This window comes from Cornus florida, unplaced genomic scaffold (genome assembly GCF_030987335.1).
Source record: "Cornus florida cultivar Cherokee Brave unplaced genomic scaffold, ASM3098733v1 CherokeeBrave_3.0.0_Hap2_Chr01, whole genome shotgun sequence".
Lineage (NCBI taxonomy): Eukaryota > Viridiplantae > Streptophyta > Magnoliopsida > Cornales > Cornaceae > Cornus > Cornus florida.
The window spans coordinates 98412560-98420816 of NW_026775571.1; the positions used below are offsets into that span (position 1 = coordinate 98412560).

The 8257-nt window shown below is 35.3% G+C and overlaps 1 protein-coding gene across 1 annotated transcript; it reads right to left on the reverse strand.

The window, feature by feature from the left end:
- Positions 1-1684: 1684 nt before the first annotated feature.
- LOC132278512 (uncharacterized) lies at positions 1685-7106 on the reverse strand. The gene is made up of 5 exons (XM_059780320.1): positions 6862-7106; positions 6235-6748; positions 5989-6126; positions 3452-3553; positions 1685-1738 (listed from the first exon to the last, which is right to left on the reverse strand). Exons 1-5 carry the CDS (start codon positions 7104-7106, stop codon positions 1685-1687), a joined length of 1053 nt encoding a protein of 350 aa, XP_059636303.1.
- Between the last annotated feature and the right edge of the window lie 1151 nt (positions 7107-8257).

Consider the following 8257-nt stretch of genomic DNA (forward strand, 5'->3'; position numbering starts at 1 on the left):
CCATGTGCCACCTCAGCAATCCATTTTAGAGAAATATGGAACTTTGACTCAGCCTCTAAGTAAATATGGAACTTTGACTCCATTTATATGTAATTTTCCCAAAATTATTAGTAGTAATTTTTATTTTATTTTAATTTATTTATTATTATTTTTATGTGGGTGGGCTCAAGCCCACCAGAGCCCCCTGCATCCGCCCTTACACATGGGAGGAGCAGAGACGAGCATAGGGAGAGGTCAATGCTGCCGTTTAGAGTGGCAGGTGGCGGCGGCGGCTCGTTTGCGTTTGGGACGTGGTTGCGAGCGGTGGCGATTTCCATTGGCTCACTGTGTCTGTATTTCTTTCCTCCTGTTAGCTCAAAATCCTCAATATTTTTGGCTTATCATATGAGTGATTAGAAATGGGTTTGGATGGAAGTTTTTTTTTTTTTGGACGATAAAGCAAACGCACACACACTTTTTGTCCACGCCCGGGCTCGAACTCCTCCCTCCTATTTGATGATGGGAAGGCTATACCATTGGGCCAAAGGCCCTTTGGTGGTTTGGATGGAAGTTCATTTGGAGTATTGGGTCTTTGTTTGTTTTGGGTATTTTTGTTGAGGTAATGGATGTTTCCGTGGTTGTGGACGGTGGTGGTGGTGGAGGGAAAGATGGGTGGTGGTGGGCCGAAGATGGGTTGGTTGTGGTGGTGACTGGTGGTTGTGGAGGTTGTGGTGGTGAGTGGAGAGAGAGAAGTCTGCATGTAATGTGTGTATATTGAATGAGGTTACTGTGGTCATTTTAGGTGGTCATAGGGTAAATATGTATTTTCACCATGTTGGGGGGTTGTTTTTGTTCAGTTTACTAAATTTGAAAGTGTCGTCTTGAAGGGGTGTCAAGCAATTTACCCTAAATGTTAATAACAGTAAAGTTATTTTCTTACCTCTCGTGGAAGGAAATAATAAAAGCCCACGTTCATTAGGGTCCAAAACACTAACCCCTTTTTAGATGGAATTCATCTACAATCAGACAAAAAAAAAATAGCTATATCAGTGACTTTTAAGGTCCAAAAGCATGCAAAATATATGAAATAGAGATTTGATCATTTCATACAAATGTTGAACCGCATATGAAGAAGAAATTTAATAATTTCCATTAAGGGTATAATATTCCAACACAAACTTTCCAAAGCCAGTTATAGAAGCTTAGCTTTACTTTCAATTGTAATCCCACAGATAAAGTTCCAAGCCTTTTAGATGATGAATAACATGAGAAGAAGTAAAAAAAAAATCACTAGAAATTGTTACCCTCCCTACTAGTAGACACAGGACTGGGATTTTTTATTTAACTAAAGTATCACTAATTCAACTGCTACAAGTAATCTTGTTTTAAGTTGCCTAGCACGCTTTCTAGCAGTTTCTATTGTCCTGACTTGCTCTGAATATTCGGCATAAAACTGATACAACACAGGACGTGGATCAATAATTATCTTCTCCAGTGATGCGGCAACCTCAAGTATGTGAAAAACAAGATCAACTTCGCTGTTGTACTCCCATCAAACCCAACCAATTCCACCACCTTAAGGCATTGATGATGACATTTAGATGCTTCTTTTCCAGCATCTATTTGACTATCGTTTATTACCAACCAACACCATAAGAGAAGTCATTATTTGTAGACAAAGTTAAGAATATAGCAAACTCTTAGATCAGTACAGATTTGTAATTTTCAGTACCTGTCTACCATTGTTTCCCAGAGTCATCTGCCATAGAGGAATATAGTCCGACAAAAACTTGTTTACACTACAAGATTGGATAAAATAAATAAGAAAAAACTACACAATGAATTAGAAGCTAAGAACAATGGTTGGTTAACACAAGAAGATTTGGTTGAAAAGTAAATTGCATGTTTTTTTGCACTGAATTTGAAAGAAGCCAGTTGCATCTAATAAAAATAAAAATTTAAAACTTTTTCTCAATAATTTACCAAAAAGTTTCTAAGAAAATCAACAAATAAGCATGTTTTAACATTCCCATGGTGATTCAAGTGCTCATCTTTTCCCCGCAATGACCCGAATCAGCCTATCTAGAAGTAGGAGTAAGGTTGCCTACCATCCACCTCTTTCAGACCCTGCTAAATGTAGCAACCTACTGTACTAGGTAAAAAAAAAAAAAATTGCCATAATGATTCAAGTAATGCCACCGGATTATGCAACAAACTATTATGCCAAAAGCAATGTCACAATTAAAAAAAAAAAAACTCGGTTACATATTTGTCATCAATATTGGATATAACATGAGGAATCATCCAATATAAAAAATTCATAAAGAAACAACACCACAATTTGGTTATTTTCAATATGCCTGCAGAAACTGTCCCCTATTGCTTTAACTGCCATTTGGAAGCTACAAAACACTCTAATAATAGCAACTCCCAGAAAGTAATTGTAGATAAGTAGCTGAGGTGGTTTATATTCCGTAAAATAATATTCCCTACTATGCTACAAAAGCCTGAATTTTGTCAAATCTCACTCACATTCTAATTCAATCGTTATTCATTGTCAATTATGCAAAAAAATAATAAAATAATAAAATTCACTTCATGCTAGGGGGAGGATTCAAGTGAACAGTTCTCTATCAAATTTATTGTCACCAATACAAGGATTTTGAATGTGCTTAGGAACATCACAAAATTTAAACGATCTGAGTTTATTCCTCAAGGAAAGACCACAAAGTGTATCATGCAAGGTTATAGGAATAGCAAAAAGAGAGTATATTGATGTCCTTAGGTTAACACCTTTTTTTTTTTTGGAGTAATATTTTCATTAAAACGACTCAAAAGGGAGGCACGCCCAAGAGAACATGTACAAAAAATAAGCTCCAAGCCACAATATCCCCTATACCCTCAAACTATCCACAAAGGCTACAAAGTCCTCTACAATCTCTCCCATTAACCCAACAAAAAAGAGAATAAAAAATGGATGATTTTAATATCAAATAGAAGATTCCATCCCTTTTTCCTTCACACCACAAGCCCCACCAAGTACGAAGTCGAATCACTCTCCATGCATCCTGGGCTAGTGACCTAATATACACTTGTTCCAAGCTTCAAGCATGCTCAACGTGGAACCTGGAAAGACCCAGCCAACCAAAAAGGGTAACAAACATGTCCACACATCCCAGCCAACACAAAATGTAAGAGAAGATGATCAATCAATTCCTCATCCCTCTTGCACGAGCACCAATTTACCAAGATTTGAAGCCTTGTTCTTGTCGATTGTCAAGATCCTCCCCAAAACAACCGTCCATCCAAAAAAAAAAAAAAAAAACCACCTCGAGGAAACCTTTGGTATTCCAAACTGCCCTACTAGGAAAGGCAGACCCCTAAGTTGTTGGAAGCCTCCGGTAAAAAGAGCACAACTCAAACCTACCTTGCTTGAAATCCTCCCAAACCCATACCTCTACCCCTCACGTACCACCCTCTCATGGTACAACACCACCAAGAACCCAACAATGTCTTCCACCTCCCAATCCTCGGGAGAGATCTCACAAACTGCATATCCCAAGTCGACCTTCTGCTATCAAGGCTATAACAAACAGCTACCAAAACGTGACCATCTAGAGATATCCTGAACAACCTCAGGAAAACACTTTCTATTGGCCTATCCCCACACCATGGATTAGACCAAAACCTAAAATGCCTCCCAGATCTCACCCTTAACCAAGTATGTTTGGAAAATTCAATTACCCCACCCCCTATTCCAATAAAAAATATTAAAAACACAAGGGGATAAGATTTGTTGTCCTACCTTTGCAATTAGTGGCCAAAAATACAACTTTATAGCAAAATTTCTGTGTCCTAATAACATACAATCATGTCTAACCAAATAATAAGTCCCATTTAGCGACTTTGCAAGCAAGAAGATAATTTCTAGCTTAATTGGTACAGTTAATTGTGTCAAACAAAATCTGAGAAATTATGCATATACACTCACAATAAAGAACAAAGTTGGTGACATTTTGTTGGTGTAATTAACTTTATTTAAAAGGACAAAAATGCCCTTGAACCAATTTTACACAACCAAAAATATATCTATCCTCTATCCATATCTTTAGACTCTTCACCTCTCTATAACATTTCATCTCTATCTCAGAAACCCTATAATGTCTGGCCCATAAATTTTATTTTCGGCATCCTTTAAAGACCCATCATTTTTCATTGGAACAGGACCATCAACCAGATTAAGAAAGACCCACGGTAAGAAATGTAGAAAATTGGACAGGTATAAAATATTTTCTCTCTTCAATAATCAACATCTGCAAACACAAATCCTTTAATCCAATTCCAATAGGACGCCATTTAAGCATATTCAAGAGAAAAAAATAACTATACAACACGTAAAAAATGACACTTCAACAATCATAAGACATTCAAAATAGCTCCAGAAAATATTATTTTACTTATGCAATTAAGAAACCAAATTTAGGAGAACTATCCACGCCCTGTATAATTACTCGAAACATAGACACTGTCATATCATATGCAATAGAAAAGGAAAAGCAACTCAAAAAGATCCCTTTATCACTGGTGTGTTTATATTGCAAAAGAGTGAGTTCCATAATTTCACCACAAAACAAACACAGATCTCAATAGAATGAAATACACGTATAAATATATCAAGTCAAGAGAAACGGTTTTGCCAAAAAACAAGAAACCAATAATTATAAAAACTACATATATGCATGTAAATATATATTTGTATGCAAGATGAAGGAAAATAAAAGGAGATAAATATTTATTAAAAGCAAAACTAATTTCTAAATCTATTAAAAAATCAAAAAGAAAATCAACCTCCATGAAGTGGTATATTAATAAATGTAAGAAGGTAAATACATGGATATATGCGCACGCACACACATACAGAACAAAAGTTGAGGGTATTTTGGTCCAAATTGTAATGTGTATATAAGTCATTACAAACAACTAGAAGGGTACTCTTGCAAATTTAACACACTTAATGGCAGTTTGGTTACTTCAGTGCATTTTTGCAACCCATCAGATGATCACTTAAGGACAGGGGGAAATTTGTGATTTTTTCAAAACCTTGGGGAAGGTTGATCACCATTTTGATCAAAGTTTCATCTGAGAGTGAAAAGGTAAAATGACGGGGGAGGTGAGGTGAGGGTAATTCACCCTTATCAATTTAATTACTTTATTTAGTACAACTAACTTTTTTTTTAGGCTGGTAATAACATATTGATATTATTCACATTCTAGTAACACATTGTAATACTTAACTTTTTTTTCCTTTGTAATCACATATTAGGCTAAGCAAGATAACAGTGGTTAGGATCAATGGATTCTTTATAAAATTATGTTTCCTAATGATATTAGATATATATTCCTTCTCCTTTCTTTTCACTTATTTCCTTTTTCATAATTGAGGACAATTTAAGATATTTGCCTCTCTTTCAAGTTCTTATATTTCTCAGCCTCTTTTTCCATTCCTTCTATGTCTACTTTTCCCTAACACTTGACACCTAGATGTGGTAAATTCAGAAGGCCTCCATGAAAGATTTTACTTGGGTTACTCAAATCGTACAAGTACAAACACACAGAGTTCTCAAAACTAAGGGTGTATTTGTAACGGCATTTTTTAGGAATGCATTGTTTTCAATTTTTATCTTTTTCATCTTCAGCTTGTTCTTTAAATTTAATTTGGGTAAATTTTTTTGTAGTAAGTAATCAAGTTCAATATGTTTCCTTTTTTAAGTTCTAGATGGAAATTTACTTGCAGAAGCGAGCACGCCCTTTCACCTCCTCAACCTCTTAAACAAAGATCTTACGTTCTATCATATATGTCTCTCTCTGCTTTCACCTCTCTCTCTCTCTCTTCTTATCAGTCTACATTTATAGTCTATTTAAAATCATACACATAATTTTAAAAAATCAATAATAATACTTCCATCAGCAAACATTACCTTAAGATTACAAAAAAAAAAAGATACTTACCCGAACAGAAAACTTAGACAAATTAGGAGATGCCTTAATCACGGAAGTAAACCTAAGAAGGCTGCAACCAGCAAATCCCCCCGTGATTGACAATTCCACATGCTTGAGATTACCTAGCTCACGAAAATATATGGGGAACTGAAAAAATCCTACCAAAAGTAAGCAGAAGTTAGTAATGATGTTTATAGAAGAAGAAGAAGAACAAGAACAAGAAAGCATACTACCACAATGATTGTGTATTCTAACCTGAGAAAACATTTTTAACTTGAGCTTTTCTATTTGAGGAATATAGCGGGAATGCTTGCAAGATCCAAAAACAAAGGATGAACAGAATGGCCCTGCAATACATGGGACACTTATATCTTGTCCCATGTAGGTGAATGAAACCAGATTTGTTGCAAAAATTTCCAAATTTGTCAAACAGTGGCAGTGAGATATCTCTAAGCACTTCAATTTGAGTGATGGGCCAGCAATTTTTAGATTCACTAGACATGTTGTACCCACAATGCATAACTGTTCAAGAAATGGACAGCTGGATAGGAAATTCTCAAGCACCTCCTCCATGATATTAACACCAACCAAACGAAGGGCTGTCAAGGAACTAAAGCCAGATGCAGAACCAATATGACTGTGTGAATTCCTAAATAAGAATTTGAAGTTTTCCATGCTTGGAAAATCATAATATTGACGCCCACGAGTGGGTATAGTCTCAGCAAACACATTGAATTCAAACCTTTGAACTCTCTTTTCCATTGCAAACCTGATCCAATCATTGATATCACGAGGGTAGTGCTCACCGAAATTAAAAGAAATCCTCATTTCATCTATAGAGGAGCTAAGATGCAATTTCAAGACTTTATTCACACAACTTACATACTTAGTACGCCTTTTTCTTGTCCACGTAAAAGTTCACATTTACGTTCACGTATACGTACAGGTAAACAGTCCCGGTCCCGTTCCGATGATGAAGTAACATCATCTACAGGAGCTCTTAGTAATGTCTTTGAATCGAAGTTGAAACTAGCAGTTATATATCTCCATAAATATCTCCATCTGCTTGAGAGAATACTAGTACATGCAGCTTCCTTAAGTGTTAAAAGAACCAAATGGCTACTCATAGGTATGCTTAACTTGATGGCTACTCTAAAAGCACTAGGATGGATTATTTTATGATTTCAATGATAAAAGTTGATTATTTACACTCACTGTTTATCTATAGGAAGATCATATTATGAATCATATACCTAGTAGCATAATCTTAGAGAATATGGTATGAGTATTAGTTGTACCACAAATGAACACACTTAGTATAGAAATTAAGATTTATAAATGAATTCCCTATTGATGCATTGGCATCATTTAATACACAGATTCCTGCATCGATACATTGATGTAGTGGGAGGATTATCATCCAATCCGACAGAATCATGTTTTTAGGTGAGACCTTTATGGGCATCCCTGTTAAACATGAGTTGGACCAGTAAGCTACACGAAAGCATGAACTAATATGGAAATAGATCGTTTTGGTAAGTTGCTATGAAATCAGAGTTGGAATCTATGTATTCTAATAAAATCTAGGATCTTGTGGAACTTTCTAGTAGGGTGATACCTATGGAAGACAAGTTAATCTATAAGAGATACTAGAAGATTTCTTAGTAAATGAACCATGTGTGAACAGGGTAATGTCATTATTTTTCTAATTCTATATATATATTGATGACATCCTACCCATTTAGAATGACGTGGAAGTTTAGTCATCAGTAAAGAAGTAATTATTTAATTATTTTGAAATGAATGATTTTTAAGATGTAAGATATATTTCTAGGATTAAGCTTTTACAAGATCAGGTTAAAAGGAAAATAAGTTTATCTTAACAATCCTACATTGATAAAGTTTAGACCAGCTTTGGTATACAAAACTCAAATAATGAGTTCTTACTTTATTGACATGGATTGCTCTCTAGTAAGTAGTTTTTCAAGACTAGCAGAGGAGATTAAGCAAATGAGACTATAATAATATAGTTCAGCATGTGGGATTCTCATATATGCCATGGTTTATACCAAACATGACATCTGCTACGATGTAGGGATAATCAGTAGATATCAGTCTAATCCTGGACTTAATAACTGGTTTGTTATAAAAAATATCATAAAGTACCTTAGGAGAACCAATGATCTCATGCTTATTTATGGATGTAATGATGTGGTCCCAGACGGGTATGCTAGTTTTGATTTTCAATCAGATGTAAATACTATGAGATTCATGACTT

Excerpts from the sequence above, each read along its gene's own strand:
- LOC132278512 (XM_059780320.1), bottom strand. The coding sequence starts at position 7,106 with ATGAGTAGCCATTTGGTTCTTTTAACACTTAAGGAAGCTGCATGTACT. Across the intron at positions 6,749-6,861 it reads GAAAAAGGCGTACTAAGTAT|GTTTGCAATGGAAAAGAGAG; the intron begins GTAAGTTGTGTG and ends TGATTGGATCAG. Across the intron at positions 1,739-3,451 it reads TGTTGTACCATGAGAGGGTG|ATGACTCTGGGAAACAATGG; the intron begins GTACGTGAGGGG and ends CCTCTATGGCAG.